The sequence below is a fragment of the Ahaetulla prasina genome, chromosome 9, assembly GCF_028640845.1.
Source record: "Ahaetulla prasina isolate Xishuangbanna chromosome 9, ASM2864084v1, whole genome shotgun sequence".
In the NCBI taxonomy this organism is placed as follows: domain Eukaryota; kingdom Metazoa; phylum Chordata; class Lepidosauria; order Squamata; family Colubridae; genus Ahaetulla; species Ahaetulla prasina.
In genome coordinates, this window is record NC_080547.1 from 13,867,292 (window position 1) to 13,889,322 (window position 22,031).

A 22,031-nucleotide genomic window follows, 5' to 3' on the forward strand; every position below is an offset into this window, starting at 1 on the left:
GAGGGAGAGAGGAAGAGAGAGGGGGGAGAGAGAGAGAGAGCGCGCACTGAGAATTCAGTGCATTTTGAATGTTAATTATGTTTCAATTGGTGTATTTCTTTAGAAATGCAAAATAACCTTGATTAAACTGGCAGTGATGTCAATAAAATAAAATAAAATAGTCCCACAGCTGTTCACCCATGGCTAATTCCAACATTACCCCATTACCAAGATACTGGAAATACTGTGATTTTTTTTTGGGGGGGGGTTCTTTTTTATAATAAACTGCAGAATTAGAACTACAGCAGATGGATGGATGGACGGACAGACGGAGGGAAGTACCGATGGGTGGGTCATGCTATAATGGCAGTCGTGATAGATTGGAAAGCCACTGAATATTTACCCATATATGTGTTTATTTACTATATAATCTTTTTGTATGATACCTACATATATTGTTGTGACAAAATAAAAATAAATAAATGAATGAATGACTTGCACATTAGCAGAACTTTCAGGAAAAGGCCTGGAAAGTGCTTCAATCAGCCACCAGAGGGAGCTCCAGGATCTTTGGAGAAAGCAGATATTTTACATTCTGTTCCAGGGGTCTCCGACCTTGGCAACTTTAAGGCTGGCGAACTTCAACTCCCAGAATTCCCCAGCAAAGCAAAGCTGGCTGGGGAATTCTGGCAGTTGAAGTCCGCCAGGCTTAAAGTTGCCAAGGTTGGAGACCAGAGATGCGTTTCAGCAGGTTCTGACCAGTTCTGGAGAAACGGTAGCGGAAATTTTGAGTAGTTCGGAGAATTCCCTCTCCTTCCTTCCTTCCTTCCTTCCTTCCTTCCTTCCTTCCTTCCTTCCTTCCCTCCCTCCCTCCCTCCCTCTCTTTGTTCCCTCCTTTCTTCCTTCCTTCCTTCCTTCCTTCCCGCCTTCCTTCCTTCCTTCCTTCCTTCCCTCCCTCCCTCTCCTCCCTCCCTCCCTTCCTTCCTCCCTCCTTCTCTCCCTCTTCTTTCTTTCTGTCCTTTTTCTTTTTTCCTTCTTTCCTCTCTCTTCTTTCTTTCTTTCTTTCTTTCTACCCTTCTTCCTTCCTTCCTTCCTTCCCTCCTTCCCTCCTCTCTTCTTTCTTCCTTCCTTCCTCCCTCCTCCCTCCCTCCCTCCCTCTCTTTGTTCCTCCTTTCTTCCTTCCTTCCTTCCTTCCCTCCTTCCTTCCTTCCTCCCTCCTCCCTCCTTCCTTCCTTCCTCCCTCCCTCTTCTTTCTTTCTGTCCTTTTCCTTTTTCCTTCTTTCCTCTCTTCTTTCTTTCTTCTTTCTTTCTTTCTTTCTTTCTACCCTTCTTCCTTCCTTCCTTCCTTCCTTCCCTCCCTCTCCTTTCTTTCTTCATTCCCCCCTTCCTCTCCTTCCTTCCTTCCTTCCTTCCTTCCTTCCTTCCTTCCTTCCCTCCTTCCTTCCTTCCTTCCCTCCCTCCCTACTTACCTATCTACCTATCTACCACAGACAGACCGTTTTCTATGACATTTCCCAGGCCACAACTACTGAACAAGGATGGGTTTGTCTCCAACTTCTCATCCATCCAAAGGGCATTTTCCAACAGTTTGGGTAACTTTAATTCAAAGTATTAGAGGCCGTGAAGACACATGGAAGTAGGTTGGCCTCAACATGCAACCACTGAAGAAACAGATGTCTAAGCACTTCCAGGAATGTGGTCTTTGGGTCTCTTTGTCGAATGGCAGGATCCCATTTCTCAGCCTGTGTATTTAAAAACTCCCTTGAAGTTTTGAGTTCAGATAACCCAGATGTGATCCATGCCGTGCACGGAACAGGTAAGCCTGTAGCAAGTTACCTAGTTTATCTCTTTCCCTGCAGGTACTTCTTCTTCCAGGAGTAAAAAAATTGCAATAGGTAAACCCTGGGGATGGGCTTCATAAATTTTAGCAAGGGGTTCTCTGCCCATTTGCTGAGTGGGCGTGGCCATGGTGGGCGTGGCCTAGTCGGACTCCTGCACCACGGCAGGACATGGGGGTCTTTTTGCCCTCCCTGGGCTCCGGAGGCTTTCTTTGAGCCTCTGGGAGGGCAAAAAACGGCCTCCCCAGGCTCCGGAGGCCAGAAATGGACCTGTTTCCTGCCTTCCGGTAGGCCTGTTTTTCGCCCTCCCTGAGTCTCCCTGCGTGCCCTGCACTTACCTGCATCCAAAATGGGCCGTGTGGGGACTCCTGGCAGGGGCGGGGCAGGATGGGCGGGGCCAGCCAGGAGTGGGATTTGGGGGTTCACTGAATTGCACAGAATCTTAGCTAGAGATTCTCCCGAACCCCTGCAAAACCCCAGCAGCCCACCTCAGGGTAAACCCATCAGTGGGTCAGCCGTTGAGTTTTCATTCCCCTTATTTAAAAAAAAAAAAAAAAAACATTGCCAAATTTGGGCACAGGTCTGAAAGGGTGACATGACTTATTTTCTAAGGTGAAGGCAGGACCCCAAAAGATGCTTTTTCAAAAGACAACCGGTTGGCTCCACAATTGATCGGGCTTTCGGCTAGGACAGGTAGAGGAAAAAGGAGGTCGTGCTAGGAGGAGACTCTATGGTGGGGGAACCGGACTTCCGGTTGACTCCAGAATTGAATGAATGGGGGGGGCGCTTCCGATTAGGACCTTTGTGTTTAAGGTTGCCGACCCCTGGTTGAAGGAACGTTCAGGTTAGAATAGAAATATTGCCCTTGGCCTCCTCCATTGAGAAAAGTAGCAAAACTCCGCCGACTCCGACAAGATCTGTGTTTAACACACAGAATCATCTATTGTAATATCCTTCCTGTAAAAGACTACTTCAGCTTCAATCGCAACAATACAAGAGCAAACAATAGATTCAAACTTAATGTCAACCGCTTCAAACTTGATTGCAGAAAATATGACTTCTGTAACAGAGTTGTTAACGCTTGGAACTCACTACCTGACTCTATAGTCTCTATTCAAAACCCCAAAATCTTCAACCAAAAATTGTCTACTTTTGGCCTCACCCCATTCCTAAGAGGACTATAAGGGGCGTGCATAAGAGCACAAAAGTGCCTACCGTTCCTGTCCTATTGTGCCCTTCATTATAGTATTATATGCATACTTTTACTTATACTTTTATTTATATATACTTTTTTTCTCTCATGATGGGTTATTGTTTATGTTGATGATTGTATATACTGTTGCGACAAAATGAAATAAAAAAAAATAACAAGCTGGATAGAAGAGATGTTAACGATCAAAACAGAGGTCAAACCAGAATTTTTCTTATGGGGCATGATGGATGGCAAATACGATAAAAATGTTACCTACTTAACATTGCATATATTAACCGTGGCAAGATTAGCATTTGCTCAAAGATGGAAGCGTAAAGAAATACCTTCAGAAGAAGTAATAAACAAAATCTACAACTGTGCGGAGATGGAGAGACTTACTTTAGAACTCAAAGACAAAAACGAATCAAGATACGATGAAGTCTGGATTAAATTCTACGACGGCCTTGATCGGAGAAAGAATGCCATAAACAAGAGATAAGGAATGTCTGGAAATATATATTATTATTTATTATTATTATTATTTATTATATTTGTATACCGCCCATCTCCCGAAAGACTCAGGGCGGTTCACAGACAAAAAACAACAGAAAACATATAATAGATAAAAAACAGCTAAAGAATAGATAGTTAAATTCAATTGATGCTCTAACTTTTAAATACAAATTTAAAACCTCATTTAAATCCCCCTTTTTTTAAAATCCAATTTAAAACTACATTCAGGCTAGTCCTGCTCTTCGAAACAGCAACGTCTTCAGCTCGCGGCGGAAGGACTTGAGATCGGGGAGTTGACGAAGCCCCAGAGGGAGCTCATTCCAGAGGGTAGGGGCCCCCACAGAGAAGGCCCTCCCCCTAGAGGTCGACAGCCGACATTGTTTAGCTGACGGTATCCGGAGGAGGCCCTCTCTGTGAGAGCGCACTGGTCGGTGAGAGGCTAATGGTGGCAGTAGGCGGTCCCGTAAATATCCCCAATATATATCAATGTATATTGTATTTGTGAGGGTATAATAGGCTTATTAAATATGTACATACTTGTAGGGGTAGTAGTAATATAGTATATATGTGATGTATAAGGAATTAGGAGATATGTAAATTTGTATATAGACTGAGGAATATATGATATAGTAACTTGAACTTGACATAAATGTTAGCAACCAGACACGTGGAACAATGTCTATTGTTTTTGTTTATTTTTAAAACCAATAGGGCCTCTGGTGGCTCAACAGACTAATGCAGTCTGTTATTAACACAGCTGCTTGCAATTACTGCAGGTTCAAGTCCCACCAAGGCCCAAGGTTGACTCAGCCTTCCATCCTTTATAAGGTAGGTAAAATGAGGACCCAGATTGTTGGGGGCAATATGTTGACTTTGCATATAAATATACAAATAGGATGAAGACTATTGCTAACATAGTGTAAGCTGCCCTGAGTCTTCGGAGAAGGACGGGATATAAATGCAATTAAAAAATAAATTAAAAAAATTAAATTTTCAATTAAAAAAAGAGAGAGAGAGAGAGAGAGAGAGAGAGAAAAGTATCTTTGGCCTGGCTTGACAGGTTGAGTGATGGTAGTTTGCTTAGCCGTAGTTTGCAAGGCCCTCTTATACAGAGTAAACTGGACCATGGTTAGTCCCAAACTCCTGGATTTTGAAGCGTACCGTCCAACCATGTGGGTTGACGGTACAGCTCAAGTCCGCTGGGCTCAACTGAGATGGGTTAACTTTTGATCACGGGGGTGGGGGACAGCCGGATTCAAGAGGACACAATTTTAGTTGGTGTTTGGATGGGACCACCTGGGAATTCTAGCGCTGTAAAGTAAATTGGGTACAGACACATACGGGGGAGGGAGGGAGGCAAGGACAAACCCGCTCGGCAGCATAGCCGTGCCAAGAAAACTGCACACATTCAAGTCAACACAGATCAAATTTCATTCCAAGACTGTCTCTCTTAAATTCACCGTTTCCCCCTGTTGTTTTGTCTGATACTTTCCCCCTTGTTTGGAGAAGCATGTCGGGCAAAGCAGGGTGGGACAGGCAGGGGTGTTGAAGTCTAGGACAGGGGCCACCAACCGATGGTCCGTGGAACACTGGTGGTCTGCGAGAAAATTTTGGTGGTGGTCCGCAGAAAAATTATTTGCATTTTTACTATTGCACTAAATGGAGGGGTGCTCAAACAAAAGGCCTGGCTGGGACGGATACGTGCAGTGAACGTTTGTGTTGCTGCAGAGAGCCTCCCCCCTCGGGGTCTTTTTCTGTGGGTTGGAGGGGCGCAGAAATTCCGACTTGGAGTCTGCTTCAGTCTCCTGGTGTGGGGCAAAGGCTGGAGGGAAGTGCAGCTGGTGGCCAAGAGCCGGAGGGCCTTGTTCCAGTGGGACTGCATCATGGCCTGGAACTGGCTGGCCATCTCAGCCCGCTGAGCCTCCAGGTGCCGGTACCTGGCGTTGCACTCCCGCAGGTCTTCCCTCTGCTTGGAAAGCCGATGCTCCTAGTCCTCAGTGAGGTGCTTCTGTTGAGCCTCAGATCCAATTTGAACTGAGCTGTTTTGCCAACTCTTTCTCGTAGTGGCTGCTTAGCTCCAGCAACTGCTTCTTGTTGGGGCCCTAAGGAGCCCGGGTGGGGAGGTAAAGAGTTGGCTATGCCCACCCAGTCACATGACCACCTAGCCACACCCACCCAGCAGGCCATTAGGCAGATCATATTAGTGGTGGGCAGGATTTAAAATTATGAACTTAGTGGTCCCTGAGGTCCGAAAGGTTGGGGACCCATGGTCTACGAACAAATCCAAGGAGAATTGATTATGCTTTCTGAGCTTGGTGGTTAATTTTACGTAGCTTCTTTTCCAAAAACTCTACACTACTAACCAGAGCATACAAAACATTTGCCAGACCTATTCTTGAATACAGCTCACCTGTCTGGAACCCATACCACATCTCTGACATTAATACTATCGAACACATCCAGAAATATTTTACTAGAAGAGTTCTTCGCTCCTCCGAAAACAACAAAATACCTTATACCACCAGGCTAGAAATCCTGGGACTCAAAAACTTAGAACTCCGCCGACTTCGACATGACCTGCGTTTAACACACAGAATCATCTATTGTAATATCCTTCCTGTCAAAGACTACTTCAGCTTCAATCACAACAATACAAGAGCAAACAATAGATTCAAACTTAATGTCAACCGCTTCAGACTTGATTGCAGAAAATATGACTTCTGTAACAGAGTTGTTAACGCTTGGAACTCACTACCTGACTCTATAGTCTCTACTCAAAACCCCAAAATCTTCAACCAAAAACTGTTTACTATTGACCTCACCCCATTCCTAAGAGGACTAAGGGGCGTGCATAAGAGCACAAAAGTGCCTACCGTTCCTGTCCTATTGTTCCCTTCATTATATCAAATTAACATAGTTGTTGCATACTTTTACCTATATATATATATTTTCTCTCATGATGGGTTATTGTTTATGTTGATGATTGTATATACTGTTGTGACAAAATGAAATTAAAAAATAATAAAAAAAATAAAAATAAAAAAAGGTTCCAATACCCAACTTGGTTGACATCATGAGTATGTAATAACTATATTAAATGGATATAATGAAAGGAAACAATAGGACAGGAACGGTAGGCACACTTGTGGTCTTATGCACGCCCCTTACAGACCTCTTAGGAATGGGGTGAGGTCAACAGTAGACAGTTTTTGGTTGAATAGTATTGAATAGAATTGAATAGTAGACAGTTTTTGGTTGAAGTTGGCCGATGTTTCGTGACCCATCATCAATGATGGGTCACGAAACATCTGCAAGAAAACCAGCCAGCTCAGAGAACCTCCAAAGATCACACAGTTCAAGCTTGAGCTAGAAATATTCTCTCCTCCTGGCACAAATCCCAAACTTGATTTCTAAGTCTCGGGTCACCCAAATGCAGCCTACGGGAATCCAAGGATCCTCAAAGGCGATCCCCACCAGATCCTTGCATAACCCGCGCGGGTAGGAACCGGGGCTTGAGTTTTGCCTCTTTTGAAATATTGCGGGGTGGGTGGGTAGCTGAGTGGGAGGTGGGGGAGAAATGCGTGCAGAGGGAAGCCAAAACAGGGCGGAAATGGAGTAGCGGAGTCGGGCCCGCCGGCTTTGACGCGCCCGCCTTTGATCCATTCAGAAATTCCCGGTGGCCAAACGGGAGGGGGGAGTTGGAGGAGGCGGGGAAACAAAGGACGAGGGAGCTCCCCGAGAGAGGAGGAGGGGGGGGGAGGAGGAGGAGGCTCGTGGATTGGTCGGCTCGGGACCTGAGCATCCGGGCGGGGCGAGGGAGGGGAGGGAGGGGAAGAGGCAAGGGCGCTGGGCGGCAACAGCTGCCGGCACCACCTTGGCGGAGGCAGAGCCAGGAGGAGGAGGAAGGGGAGGAAGGCAGCTCCCTTCGCCATCTACCCAGGAAGCTGCCGCTTGCAACAGTAGCTGCGCAATCCTCTGGCCTGGCCGGGCGCGCATCATCCATCCATCCACCCACCCACCCAACCACCCGTGGTGGCTTTTGCAGCAAGCCAGCCGGGCCAACGCCGTCCCTTTGGCAGGGCGCGCTCCGAAGCTGCGAGTCAAACGAGGGAGCGGGTCCCCGTTGCTTTGGTCCGGCTTGTGGGTGGGTGGGGGTGGGTGGGCGTGATGGTCGGGTGAACGCCAGCCGGGCAGCCGTCCCCTCCTGCCACCGCTCGCCATGGCTGCCAAGGAGGACTTGTACAGCCAAGTGGCCCCGTGGAGGAGCCGGCAGAGCCGGGCGGGGACCATCAAGCGCGGCTCATCGCTGGAGATCCTGCTTTCCATGGGTTTCCCTAAAGCTCGAGCGTGAGTTAGGCCCGGGATAAAGGGGAGGAAGGGATCTGCTTTTGGGGGGGGGGGCTAGAGGGGAAGAGGGGGGGTCGCAGCTTTGCCTCCTCCCCCGAAGCTGGGCTGGCCGGCGCGCTTCGCCCGCGTGCCAAAGCAAAGCGTGCGCATCCCGGCTTCTCGCCTTCTTCTCCAGCCGTGCCCGGGGCTATGCTCTCTCTCTCTCTCTCTCTCTCTCTTCCTGCCTTGTCTGTCGGACAGCGGGGCAAAGAGACGCTGCTTCTCCAGGCTGGATCGGTGGAGTTCTGTGGTTTGCCGAGCATCCTTTAGCCCGGCCGGGTTGTTTTTTTTCCAAGGGAGCCGTGCTTTGGCTGGAGATGGGTTGGGTTGGGATGGATGGACAGACGGATGGACGAACTGCGCTCTTGTTGCACCTTCGAGCGCAGAGGCCCAAGCGACGCCTCGGCCGGCGGCACCCAGCAGCTGCTTTCAGGGTGGTCGGAGAGAGCGAGCCAGGCGACGCGAGGCCAGCGCGTTGCTCCCAGCATCAGCGCCTGGCCGCTTTCTCCTCTGGCTTTTCATTTCGGGTCCTTGTCTCCTTTGCCCTTCCATCGCAGCCCCGAGCGGCCCGTAATAAGCCAGGACTGAGTCCGCAGCTGGAATTGAAGCTGGGTTGCTTTCCCCCCCCCCTCCCATCCCCCCTCCCCCCCCCCGAGGATGGGAGTGATGAAGGTTGTTGTGGTCCAGGACGCCAGAGCATCCTTGGCTTCTGGTACCCCTCTGCAAGGGTCGGTCGCCTCCCCTTTGGGGAAATTGGCAGGGTCTCCCCTGCGAGGAGAGGCTGGGACGAGCGTTTTCTCCGTCCTCTCCTCCCCTTCGCTGGGCATCGCCTCCCTCCTACGCCAGCTTTTCCAGCCGGTGCCCTCCAGCTGTGTGTTGGAACTCGACTTCCCAGCCTGCCCAAGCAGCCAGGGTGGGTTGGTGAGGCTGCAGAGGAATGCTGGGAAACGTAGTCCCGGGCACATCTGAAGGCCAGCAGGGTTTGGAAACCTGGCTTCCACAACATTTCAGGCTTGCTGGCCTTGATGGAGATTTTTTTTTTTTTGGCTTGGCAGGCCTGTTTTTTTCCCTCTCCTTCTTTCTAGCCCAAGAAATATATTTCTTGGGTCAGCCCAAAAAATATATTTCTTGGGTCAGCCCAAGAAATATATTAGCCAGTCAAATGTCAAGGGAGAGTCTTGTCGATTATAAGGAGAAAAACCGGTTAGGCCATTTTAAATTATCTTTCAGAAGAATTTAAATGCTAACCTTTGGCCTCATTCACTCTTTATCCAGGAAACATCGCCCATTAATCGACCTGGGCCAGGTGCCATTGAAGGCACTGGAGCATAAAATTAAAACAGCAGCAACAACATCTTGGTTGACCGATGCAGGTGGTAGAACTGAAAGCGATCGCGTCCAAAACAAGGCCATTCCCTCTATTTCAGTTACGGCTGGATTGTAGTGACATATGAAGAGTGTCACTTAGGGTTTTGTTCAAAACGCTTTTTGTTAATGGTTTGAACATTGCCCCGAAATAGCACAAAACAAAAGGAAAAAGAAAGCAGAAAGAAACAGAATCCAAAGTGCAGAAAGAAAGGAAGGAAGGAAGGAAGGAAGGAAGGAAGGAAGGAAGGAAGGAAGGAAGGAAAAAGAAGGAAGGAAGGAAGGAAGGAAGGAAGGAAGAAAGGGAAAGAGAGAAAAGAAATCCCAAGTGCAAAAAAAAAAGAAAAGAAAAGTAAAGAGAAAAAGTAAAACTAGAAATAGGAAAAAAACAGAATATTTAAAGAAGTGACTCCCAGCCTTTGCAACAAGTTCAAGCAAATTTTATTTAATTTTTTTAATTTATATTTCGTATTTTCTAACCGTCCCTCTCCCTCTGAGATTAAATTTTCCTGCCCCCCCCCATAAAATTATGAACATAATTATGTTCATAATTTCGAAATTATGAGGTTAAGGAAGACATTCCTCTTGGCCGCCATGCCTGTCTGTGAGAATTGTTGAGACAAGGGAGGTGACAGCTAGATCCCATCGACTTGAAAGTCACAAGAAGCAAAATAACAGACTTGGAAGGGACCTTGGAGGTCTTCTAGTCCAACCCCCTGCTTAGGCAGGAAACCCTAGACCACTTCAGACAAATGGTTATCCAATATCGTCTTTAAAACTTCCAGTGTTGGAACACCCTCAATTTCTGGAGGCAAGCTGTTCCACTGGTTAATTGTTCTAACTGTTAGGAAATTTCTCCTTAGTTCTAGGTTGCTTCTCTCCTTGATTAGTTTCCACCCATTGCTTCTTGTCCTGCCCTCAGGTGCTTTGGAGAATAGGTTGACCTCCCTCTTCTTTGTGGCAGCTGCTGAGATATTGGAAGGCTGCTATCGTATCACTTCTACTCCTTCTCTTTATCAGAATAACAGGACTGGAAGGGACCTTGGAGGTCTGCTAGTCCAACCCACTGCTGAGGCAGGGAACTCTAGTCCAGGGGTCTCCAACTTTGGCACCTTTAAGACTTATGGACTTCAACTCCTAGAGCTTCGCTGGCTGAGGAATTCTGGGAATTGAAGTCCACAAGTCTTAAAGTTGACAAGGTTAGAGAGACCTCTGCGTCTAGTCTATATCATTTCAGACAAGTGGTTGTACAATCTTTTCTTTAAAGCCTCCGTTGTTGGAGCACCCGCAACTTCTGGAGGCAAGTCGTTCCACTGATTAATGGAACTGAGTAAGCTTTCAAGGGGCCTAGATTGCTTCATCAGGCGAGAGGGTCTAAAAAGCGAGATGGAAGTGGCGAAAGAAAAAGGAAGCTGCGGATATGCGTTGGTCACAAAGTCTGCCGAGTCATCATCTCAAAATCAAGAGCTCTAATGGAATCAGGAAAAAAAAGAAAAACGAAGCAGACAGAAATAAATGCATGCTGTCTGTTTCTATGTTTCATCCAGCGATGGTGATCAACTCCTTCCATTTTCACGCTGTCTGATGAATATTTGGAAATTTCAAAAGCTTGAGGGTTTCCCCCCCCTCCCCCATTTGGTGGTTTTGACTTAACTGATTAACAGAGTTGGAAGGGACCTTGGAGGTCATCTAGTCCAACTCCTCCCTGCCCATGCAGGAGACCCTACACCATTTCTGACAGATGGCAGTCCAGACTCTTCTTGAAAGCCTCCAGGGATGAAGCTCCCACAACTTCTGTCCCCATGGGTTGATTGTTCTCACTATCGGAAAATTTATCTGTACTTCTAGGTTGAATCTTTCCTTGTTCAGTTTCGATTCATTATTCCTTCTCTGGCCTTCAGGTGCTTTGGAGAATAGCTTGACTCCCTCTTCTCTCTGTGGCAGCCCCTCAGATATTGGAAGACTGCTATCATGTCTCCTCTGGTCCTCTTCACTAAACTAGCCAGGCCCAGTTCCTGCAACCGTTTGTCGTACGTTTTAGCCTCCAATCCCCTAATCATCTTGGTTGCTCTTCTCTGCACTCTTTCTAGAGTCTCAACAACTTTTCTCTAGTGTGGTGACCAAAACTGGATCCAGTATTCTAGCTGTGGTCTTACTAGAATAGAATAGAATAGAAAAGAACAGAACAGAACAGAACAGAACAGAATATGGGGAAGGGAAGGGAAGGGAAGAGAAATAGATATTGGAATGACTAGAATAGAATAGAATAGAATAGAATAGAATAGAATAGAATAGAATAGAATAGAATAGAATAGAATAGAATAGAATGAAATTAGGAAAAGTAGAATAGAGTAGAATAGAATAGAATAGAATAGAATAGAATAGAATAGAATTGAATAGAATTGAATAGAATTGAATTAGGATAGAATAGAATAGAATAGAATAGAATAGAATAGAATAGAATAGAATAGAATAGAATAGAATAGAATAGAAGTTTTTATTGGCCAAGTGTGATTGGACACACAAGGAATTTGTCTTTGATGCATATGCTCTCAGTGTACATAAAAGAAAAGATACCTTCATCAAGAATTCTAAGGTACAACACTTAATGATAGTCTTAGGGTACAAATAAGCAATCAGGAAACAATCAATATCAATATAAATCATAAGGATACAAGCAACAAAGTTGCAGTCATACAGTCATAAGTGGAATGAGATGGGTGATAGGAATGATGAGAAGATTAATAGAAGTGCAGACTTAGTAAATAGTTTGACAGTGTTGAGGGAATTATTTGTTTAGCAGAGTGATGGCCTTCAGGAAAAAACTGTCCTTGTGTCTAATTGTTCTGGTGTGCAGTGCTCTGTAGCGTCGTTTTGAGGGTAGAAGTTGAAACAAGTTTATGTCCAGGTTTAGAAGCCAACCCCATAAAAAAAAAGCGCAATAATATAATTTACATGTCTGTGCACTTGGCTGCCTTAGCCTGAATATTATCACTAGATTCTCTCCCTCCACCCACGGGTGTGATATTTTCATGCGTCTTTTTCCACTGACCTATTTTGATGCCTTGATAGATATCAGCCATCAAAAATCTTAACGTGGTAAAAGATAGTCCTTGAATTACAACCACAACGGTGGGGCTAGAATTTCCACGGCTAAGGCAAGGTGGTGCTTCCGTGTGTCGGGCTCGATTTCGCAACCCTCTTTGCCAGGGTTGTTAAGCGAATCGCTTAACATTTGTTAAGCGAAAACACATGGTCATTAAGCAAATCAAAGCTCCCCTTGTCAGAATCTCCCTGGGAAGGTTGTAAGTGGGGATCACATGATCCCAGGGATGGCAGGGGAAGGATACTGCAAAAATCTCCATTCCCACCTCACTCCTGGGGGAAGGATATTGCAAAATCTCCATTCCCTCCCCACTCAAATGGGAAGGATATTGCAAAAACTCCATTCCCACCCCACTCCAGGGGAAGGATACTGCAAAATCCCCATTCCCTCCCCACTCCTGTGGGAAGAATACTGCAAAATCTCCATTCCCACCCCACTCTGGGGCCAGCCAGAGGTGGTATTTGCTGGTTCTCCGAACTACTCAAAATTTCCGCTGAACTGTTCAAATTTTCCGCTACCGGTTCTCCAGAACCTCTCAGAACCCGCTGGATTTCACCCCTGTAACTACTGCAAAAATGTACCCATTTTTTTTAAAAAACACCAACTTCAAACAAAATCATTGAAGAGGAGAATTAATGAAACTTATAAAACATGAATCTTAAATTCAGCTTTGGGACTTGTATTACTTCTGCCCCGGTTCTACATCCTGAAATATAAAATGCCTTTAAAGTAAGACGCGATAGAATGAGGTTATGCTGAGGAATAATTAGTACGTCGAGGCTGTTCTGTTAAGCTAATGAGGCAAGACACTTATTAATAGCAACGAACTGGGCTGCATACTGTCCGTCTCACTCTTCGAAATGAAATCTAGCAGATCTGCAGAATAGCTTCAAGGATGAATCGCTTCCAGCTGGAAGCTGCTCGGAGGTTAACTAGATTAAAACTCTCTGTTTTTTTCCCCAAAACAGCTACTTGATCCAGGGAATAATTGGGCCTTGCTTTGTCGTAGAGATGGTTGGTGGCTTCTCATCCTGAGCTGATAACCGGTTTTGTCCTAACATGTCATTGCCCTACCAAAGGTGCTTTTTCAAGAGGCAACTGGACTTTCTGGTTTTTCTTTGAAGACGTTTCGCTTCTTATCCCAGAAGCTTCTTCTCCCACCATCCAGTCAGATCTGAAGAAGCTTCTGGGATGAGATGCGAAACGTCTTCAAAGAAAAACCAAAAAGTCCAGTTGCCTCTTGAAAGAAGCACCTTTGGGACAACCAGGACCTGGATGACTGAGAATCTCCATAGACACGTCATTGTCCTCATACAAAACGATTTTTTTAAAATTTGCATTTATATCCCGCCCTTCTCCGAAGACTCAGGGTGGCTTACACTATGTTAAGCAATAGTCTTCATCCATTTGTATATTATATACAAAGTCAACTTATTGCCCCCAACAGTCTGGGTCCTCATTTTACCTACCTTATAAAGGATGGAAGGCTGAGTCAACCTTGGGCCTGGTGGGGTTTGAACCTGCAGTAATTGCAAGCAACTGTGTTAATAACAGACTGTCTTAGCAGTCTGAGCCACCAGAGGCCCTTCGATGGCCTCTAATTCCACCCAGCAGCTGTAGTTACTTTAAAACTGGTGACCTGATAATATGCCATCAAGTCCACCACATAGATGGAAATCTTTAGTATGATTTCAACGAATGTGACCCTTCGGATCTTCCAGTGGTGCTGTTGCAATGGGTCTGTCTTACCCACCTTGTAGATGTGAAGGTCAACAGGCATGTATAGGAAACATGATGTCAGGGTTAGGGTTTCATTGGGGGGTTCCAAGCAACACCCCCAACGAAAGAAGACTCCAAGGCTTGAAGTTCCATTTTATTAGAGATGTCATATTGGCACATCTGGGAAAACCCGAATTTGAAAATCTCCATGTTTTCCCCACCCAAAAGAAAATCCCTGCCCAGCACCCACATGTCCATCACATGGTCCAATCATCCACCATCCAAACTGGAGATGCCTCCCAGTTTCAGCCCTCCAGGTGCAGGGCAAGATGTCCTTGACTCTCCGAGAAAGGAATGTTATTATGACTGTATATCACCCAGTGGTGAAATCTGAACCGGTTTATTACCGGTTCGCTGGCTATGCATGTGAGCTCCACACACCAAATGCGAGGTGCGTAGGTGCAGTACAGTACGCGGGGTGGGGGGTTCATCAGCTGTGGCGCATGATTTTTTTTTTACTTTTAAAAGCATTGCTAGAAAAAAGGCTCTGACGATCGCGCTTCGGCTGAAGAGGTTGTAAAAAAAATGCTTCTAAAAGGCTCTGACAATCCCAGCTGAGTTGCCTGATCATCAGACGCTTTTTTTTCACCTTTTAAAAGCATTTTTCTGCCGAAGAGGTTATAGAAAAAATGCTTTTAAAAGTAAAAAAAAAAAAGGCTCTGATGATCGCATGGCTCAGCTGGGTTTTGCTAGCGGTTCGCCGAACCACCTGCCGCCATCGCTACCGGATCAGCCGATCCGGTCCGAACCAGGAGCATTTCACTCCTGATATCACCCTCGCTCCATACTATTCCCCCCTCCCAGTTTCCCACAGTAGTAAATATGTCAGGCCTGAAGATCCAACGGAAAAAAATAGCTTCCAGGCCTGACACATGAATCAGGAGGTGTGAGTTGGCCTTTAGAACTGAGGGCCTTAACCACCAGAAACAGCCACCTCAGCTTGTCTAATGATAGAGCTGGCCCACGCAAGCCATCCATTTTCTAGATTTCCAATCAGACTATTACATTTTACTAAGCGAGAACATGAGTGAAAGCAAGTCTCATTAACCCAGATCACACAAAACTAAGATTTCCCCTATGAAGGGGACAATCCAGTGTTCATGCTGGTTTGGGAATTGTGGGAATTGAAGTCCACAAAGTAGCCAAGGTTGGACCTCCTCCCTGCCCTTCACTACACAAGTCAAAAAGAGGGCTGTGAAAATATTTACAGACTCCTCACATCCTGGACGTAAACTGTTTCAACTCCTACCCTCAAAACGACGCTAAAGAGCACTGCACACCAGAACAACTAGACACAAGGACAGTTTTTTCCCGAAGGCCATCACTTTGCTAAACAAATAATTCCTTCAACACTGTCAAACTATTTACTAAATCTGCACTACTATTAACCTTCTTATCGTTCCCATCACCCATCTCTTTCCACTTATGACTGTATGACTGTAACTTTGTCGCTTGTATCCTTATGATTTATATTGACTGTTTCCTAATATGATTTGATTGCTATTTGTACCGTACGACTGTCACTGGGTGTTGTGCCTTGTGATTCTTGATCAGCGTATCTTGTCTTTTTATGTACACTGAGAGCCTAGGCACCAAAGACAAATTCCTTGGGTGTCCAATCACGCTTGGCCAATAAAGAATTCTATTCTATTCTATTCTATTCTATTCTATTCTATTCTATTCTATTCTATTCTATTCCATTCCATTCCATTCCATTCCATTCCATTCCATTCTATTCTATTCTATTCTATTCAGGATGGGGAATACCTCTGGATGCAGCCTAGAGAGAGGTTGGTTAAAAAAGAATGAATCCACCAATAAAGAATTCTGTTCTATTCTATTCTATTCTATTCTAGTCTAGTCTAGTCTAGTCTAGTCTAGTCTAGTCTAGTCTAGTCTAGTCTAGTCTAGTCCATTCCATTCCATTCCATTCCATTCCATTCTTTTCTATTCTATTCTATTCAGGATGGGGAATACCTCTGGATGCAGCCTAGAGAGAGGTTGGTTAAAAAAGAATGAATCCGCCTTTAAATAGGTGTCTTTGGTCACATAGGCCATAGTTATTTGACAAGCTTATGACAGCAGCTAAAAAGAAGCACAGGATACTTGAAGGCCAGAGAGCTGTGGGTTTCAAAATGGGCTGGTTTCTCCTCCTTAGCCGCAGAATCTTCTCGAAGAAACTTCCTCTCCATTCTGGTTTTAATTGGAGGGCTTCAAAGCCGGTGATTGCAGTTTTGTGCTTCATTTGTAGAGTCTGAACGCAGCTACAGATGTTGCGATCTCCTTTTTTGGTTGCTTTGTTTACTGTTCTTGGTCCGTATCTGATGACTACACCAGATGTTGTAAGTTGCAGCTGCAGCAGTCTTAGGCAACCAGGGGGTTTGGCCAGCGAAGTCCAACTCTTTTTCTTGCGAGGTATTTTTGAGTCAATGTCGTGGACGGGTCAAACAGGCATGGTGGAGATTTATCCTCTGGAGGGGGTTGAAGATTCGTGGGTTTTTTTCCTTTTTTAAAAGAATGTGTTAGTGAGATTCCACACGTTCCCTTTGGCTAATAAAATCAAATCAAATCAATGATAATTGCAAGGGCTCTTGTAAGCCACACCTCATTGTCACAGCCAGAGAAAACCAAGGTGTTTTTAGTCCAAGAATTGGTTGTCGATTGTGTGTTCACAGCTGGAAAAACAGAGTTGTTTCGGCCAATGAATGAATACGCTTGGAATTAGGGGTGCATTAAGATTCTCACGCAGAACTTTAAACCCCGTTGTGTTTTTGAGGGTTGATTTTTCTTATTAACATATGGGGGACATACAAAGATCTGTTCTGCAGCGCCACATATTTTATTGATTGATTGATTGATTTATCCCACCTTTCTTGTTTTATAAATAATACAAAACAGCAAATGTACCTAATATTCCTGCCTCTTCCTGTTTTCCCCACAGCAATAACCCTGTGAGGTGCTGTGAATGGGAATAATGGGCTCGAGGCCACCCAGTTGGCTTTCCTACCTAAGGCTGGACTGGAACTCCCAGTCGCCTGGCGATTGGCCCAAAAATACCGAGCTGTTTTTCCAAGCCTAAGGCGGGATTAAAACTCACCGTCTCCTAGTGATTGGCCCAAAATCATCCAGCTGGCGTTCATGCCTAAGGCAGGACTAGAATTCACAGTCTCCTGGTGTTTGGCTGCAATTCACCCAGCCTGCTTTCACGCCTGAGACTAGCACTCACAGTCTCCCAGTTTCTGGTCCAGCACCTTAACTACTATACCGAACTGACTGTCTCTTAATTTTCACAAACATTTGTGGGAAGAAAACTGTTGGCGTACCAAACATTGTGTTGGAAGAAACGTCCATATTGTCGTGTCCCACTCCTCCGCTGACGGCCGGGTCAGGGAAATCCGAATCAGGCGTGCCTCTGCAGCTCTGCCAAAGTCCTAGCAAAGTTCTCAAGGCAGGCAGGAGACCAGAAAGTGATTTCAGCAAGATAAGGTAGACTTTGCCTGACTCAGAGAATGCCAGAAAGCAGATCCTTTATATAGGCCATGGGGTGTGGCTCCATGACTCAGCACTTATCCCGGCCTGCCCCTCCCTTCCTTCTGTTGACGCCGCTTATCAATTCTCCTGAAGCAAGGGTCACTCCAGTCTGCAGCTGTTGGTAATTGACCTTCCTCAGGCTCACATGCTGTGGGGGAGGGGGAGGGGTCTAGTTGCTCCGTTTGCCTGGGCATGGAGCCAGGGCTGGGGGCTGGAGGTGCTTCTTCTTCCTCAGCCTGTCTGGGCATGGAGCCAGGGCTGGGGCCGGGAGGCATGCTAGGACATTCCTCAGTGTTCAGAAGCAGATAAGAAGGCCCCGGCTGCGGGGAAAGCGGACGAGGCACAACACATATGGGTTCAGTTCCAAGTGGGAAAAAAAAAACACTGGAAACATGGAGACTGCTTGGAAAATTGGTTTAATGATAGACAGGACCACATGGGTTTTTTGGGGTCCTGGGCAAAATGAAGCACATGGGTATGTATGACAGAGAGAGACTTATACCCTCTGTTGGGCTTTGAATGTGAGCTTGTATTCTGACTGGTTGTCAGACTCCCATGGGGCGGGGTCTTAGCTAATTTGTAGGCTGTCTATGTCCCAGGCTTGGTTGAGCCTTGCTGGGTGATGTAATTTTCCCAGGTGCCGTGTGGTGAGATGGGTAGAGGGCTAATCCTATCATGTCCTGAGGGCCATGGCTTAATCCCAATGGAGCTGAAGCAGAGGTGGGTTTCAGCAGGTTCTGACCAGTTCTGGAGAACCGGTAGCGGAAATTTTGAGTAGTTCGGAGAACCGGTAGTAAAAATTCTGACTGGAATACTCTATTCATCTATTCTCTGCCTCCCGAGTCCCAGCTGATTGAGAGGAAATGGGGATTTTGCAGTAGCCTTCCCCTGGATTGGGGAGGGAATGGAGATTTAACAGTATCCTTCCCCTGCCACGCCCACCAAGCCACACCCACAGAACCGGTAGTAAAAAAATGTGAAACCCACCACTGAGCTGAAGGGGTGGGGGCAGCGAGCTGCAGGGAGTCTTTAAAATATGTTTCTCCTTTTCTCATCCAAGGAAACATAATATTCTGCCTTTTTAAACTTTCCTAAAATATGTCATTCCTCTAGGAGAGGGGTGGGTGCTAACTTCCTTCAGCCAAGTTGTTGGAATGACAATTTTCCACAGTGGACAAAACTTCCGCGTTGTCGGAAACCTGTTCCCCAGCTGAACAGCTATTTCTTTTGCAATTTTTTTTTAAAAAGAAAACTGCTGGGAATGTTTGGACCAAACAGGGTGACTAAGGAAAGAGCAAACATAACGTTTATCAGGTATTCTTCTAAGAGACTGGGGTGGTTTTGCAAGGATCAGATAATAAGACAGAGAACTTTTGTTTAGGAAAAACTTCCCAAGGCTTATGCAAACCACGGGTGGAATTTGAAAGGCGGCGCGTATAAAGAAAGAGGGGCCTTGGATTTAGACTATCAGAATGAAAGCATTACATTACATTGGCTTTCTGTGTTATGCTAGAAACTAGAAGATAACTATAGCTCACATTTTGGGCCTTCTGAGTAGTTTGTGATAAATATTCAAGGGACAAATGCTCTCTTTCTCTTCATTTCCCAGTAGGGACTTTTTGCTTTGCTACCGTTGTTTCCTCCAAAATAAGACTGGGTCTTATATTAAATTTTACTCCAAAAGACACATTATGGCTTATTTTCCACATAGGTCTTATTTTGGGGGAAATACAGTACTAAACACTTCCGTCTGGTTGACTATCTTATCTGGGGCTTATTTTGGGGGTAGGGCTTATATTACGAGCATCCTGAATAAACATATTGGGCTTTATTTTCCAGTTGGGTCTTATTTTCGGGGAAACATGGAGACTGCTTGGAAAATTGGTTTAATGATAGACAGGACCACATGGGTTTTTTGGGGTCCTGGGCAAAATGAAGCACATGGGTGTGTATGACAGAGAGAGACTTATACCCTCTGTTGGGCTTTGAATGTGAGCTTGTATTCTGACTGGTTGTCAGACTCCCATGGGGTGGGGTCTTAGCTAATTTGTAGGCTGTCTATGTCCCAGGCTTGGTTGAGCCTTGCTGGGTGATGTAATTTTCCCAGGTGCCATGTGGTGAGATGGGTAGAGGGCTAATCCTATCATGTCCTGAGGGCCATGGCTTAATCCCAATGGAGCTGAAGCAGAGGTGGGTTTCAGCAGGTTCTGACCAGTTCTGGAGAACCGGTAGCGGAAATTTTGAGTAGTTCGGAGAACCGGTAGTAAAAATTCTGACTGGAATACTCTATTCATCTATTCTCTGCCTCCCGAGTCCCAGCTGATTGAGAGGAAATGGGGATTTTGCCCTGGATTGGGGAGGGAATGGAGATTTTACAGTATCCTTCCCCTGCCACGCCCACCAAGCCATGCCACGCCCACAGAACCGGTAGTAAAAAATTGTGAAACCCACCACTGAGCTGAAGGGGTGGGGGCAGCGAGCTGCAGGGAGTCTTTAAAATATGTTTCTCCTTTTCTCATCCAAGGAAACATAATATTCTGCCTTTTTAAACTTTCCTAAAATATGTCATTCCTCTAGGAGAGGGGTGGGTGCTAACTTCCTTCAGCCGAGTTGTTGGAATGACAATTTTCCACAGTGGACAAAACTTCCGCGTTGTCGGAAACCTGTTCCCCAGCTGAACAGCTATTTCTTTTGCAATATTTTTTTTTTAAAGAAAACTGCTGGGAATGTTTGGACCAAACAGGGTGACTAAGGAAAGAGCAAACATAATGTTTATCAGGTATTCTTCTAAGAGACTGGGGTGGTTTTGCAAGGATCAGATAATAAGACAGAGAACTTTTGTTTAGGAAAAACTTCCCAAGGCTTATGCAAACCACGGGCGGAATTTGAAAGGCGGCGCGTATAAAGAAAGAGGGGCCTTGGATTTAGACTATCAGAATGAAAGCATTACATGACATTGGCTTTCTGTGTTATGCTAGAAACTAGAAGATAACTATAGCTCACATTTTGGGCCTTCTGAGTAGTTTGTGATAAATATTCAAGGGACAAATGCTCTCTTTCTCTTCATTTCCCAGTAGGGACTTTTTGCTTTGCTACCGTTGTTTCCTCCAAAATAAGACTGGGTCTTATATTAAATTTTACTCCAAAAGACACATTAAGGCTTATTTTCCACATAGGTCTTATTTTGGGGGAAATACAGTACTAAACACTTCCGTCTGGTTGACTATCTTATCTGGGGCTTATTTTGGGGGTAGGGCTTATATTACGAGCATCCTGAATAAACATATTGGGCTTTATTTTCCAGTTGGGTCTTATTTTCGGGGAAACATGGTATATCCGTTAGCTGTTGGCAAATGGGGTAAAAATTCTTCCTAGTGCACAGAAGCAACACTTGAGGAAAGCATGAGTTGACAGGGAAGTAATAAAACCTACACTGTGCGCAAATAAATAAGAGCAAGTTTTTGAACACTTCCGATGGCCTTCAAAGTCAGTTTCTCGCTCAGGTTTCAGAAGCTGGGATGCTAGTTGTAGTTAATTTGTATTGCTTATGTTGATTGAAGAGCGGGTTTTGACCTACTATCATTTATTGTTCTTGTTCTCGTCTTCAGAAGTTGTTCTTGTTCTAATATCTTGTCAACAGCCCAGCATTCTTTGATTAAGATGGCTGTCTTGTCTTAAGTTTGCAGGAAAAAAAGAATAATACATGGACAGGGTAGTCCTCGTTTAGCAACTGTCTCCTCTGGCAATCGCTCACATTATGACGGTAATGAAAAAGTAACTTTACAACCAGCCCTTGCATTTATGAACTTTGGAGGTCCCGTAAAAGCAAGGGAAAACTGAAGTAACATACTCACAGTTGTCGTTTGCTTTTAGCCACTGTCTTGCTTAATGACAAGAGTTGCCAGTCCTCATTGTGATCGCTGAACAACAACTTTCTGTAATGCTCTTACATGGTGCAGAATCTTGTTTATACCTCTTCATCCACGCTTCCAAAACTGTAGGAAGTTAGCACCCACCCCTCTCCTAGAAGAATGAAATAGTCTAGGAAATATTGAAAAGGCAGAATATTATATTTCCCTGGATGAGAAATGGAGAAACATGGTTTTTAGGCAGGAAGCAGAGTCATTCTTAATAGCCCCCACCCTCCTCAATAGCCCACAGCAGATGTCAGCACTTAAGAGATAAAGAGATAGCTGGGTCTATTCATAAGCAAATGCCCTCACCCAAGATTCAACAAAGATAGGATTAGCCATCTACCCATCCAGCAACAGAACTCACCACATGGCACCTGGGGAGATTGCATCACCCAGCAAGGCTCAACCAAGCCTTGGACTCAAAAGAC

The 22,031-nt window shown here is 45.4% G+C and overlaps 1 protein-coding gene across 1 annotated transcript in view; it reads left to right on the forward strand.

The window, feature by feature from the left end:
• Positions 1-7,392: 7,392 nt before the first annotated feature.
• UBASH3B (ubiquitin associated and SH3 domain containing B) overlaps positions 7,393-22,031 on the forward strand; it is a 75,004-nt gene continuing 60,365 nt past the window's right edge. Inside the window, exon 1 of the mRNA XM_058194455.1 lies at positions 7,393-7,869. Within this exon, the coding sequence (XP_058050438.1) occupies positions 7,742-7,869 (128 nt within the window). The 5' untranslated portion in view covers positions 7,393-7,741. The remainder of the gene's footprint in view (positions 7,870-22,031) is intronic.